The sequence below is a fragment of the Apaloderma vittatum genome, unplaced genomic scaffold (genome assembly GCF_000703405.1).
Source record: "Apaloderma vittatum isolate BGI_N311 unplaced genomic scaffold, ASM70340v1 scaffold17541, whole genome shotgun sequence".
Lineage (NCBI taxonomy): Eukaryota > Metazoa > Chordata > Aves > Trogoniformes > Trogonidae > Apaloderma > Apaloderma vittatum.
The window spans coordinates 32,067-32,417 of record NW_009699802.1 but is presented as its reverse complement, the minus strand read 5'-3'; the positions used below and the strand labels follow the sequence as shown (position 1 = coordinate 32,417).

The following is a 351-nucleotide window of genomic DNA, read 5'->3' as shown; positions in this document are numbered from 1 at the left end:
CTCAGTAGAAGACAGGTGGTACACAGTCCCACAGGGTTCTGCATCTGCCATGGTTTCAGCCCATGATCCTGCAGCCAGACATCTCCAGCCTGCCCTCACTTGCTTCTTGTCTTCCGCAGATCCCAGAGAACCCACCCGACTACCAGAAGTATTATCGCCATATGAACAAGGTACAATGGCTGGAAATGGTCTCTGAAGGATGCGCAAATGGGGTGGGGATTTGGGCAGAGGAGATGGGAGTGTGGAGCATCACCTTCCCCCTTACAAGACCAGAACAAGTCAGGGGAAGGCGCTGAGCCCTCTTGACCTCTTTGCAGGGTGGCTTCCCTTTCAGCACCCGAGACTGTGGCT

The 351-nt window shown here is 54.7% G+C and overlaps 1 protein-coding gene across 1 annotated transcript in view; it reads left to right on the top strand.

Annotated features, from left to right (window-relative positions):
• Window positions 1-351, top strand: part of LSS (lanosterol synthase (2,3-oxidosqualene-lanosterol cyclase)) — a gene marked incomplete at its 5' end in the record, with an annotated part of 8,592 nt that overhangs the window by 4,909 nt on the left and 3,332 nt on the right. The window contains 2 exon segments of the mRNA XM_009878552.1: window positions 120-170; window positions 318-351. The exon segment at window positions 318-351 is cut by the window's right edge and continues 17 nt beyond it. Coding sequence (XP_009876854.1) covers window positions 120-170; window positions 318-351 — 85 coding nt within the window.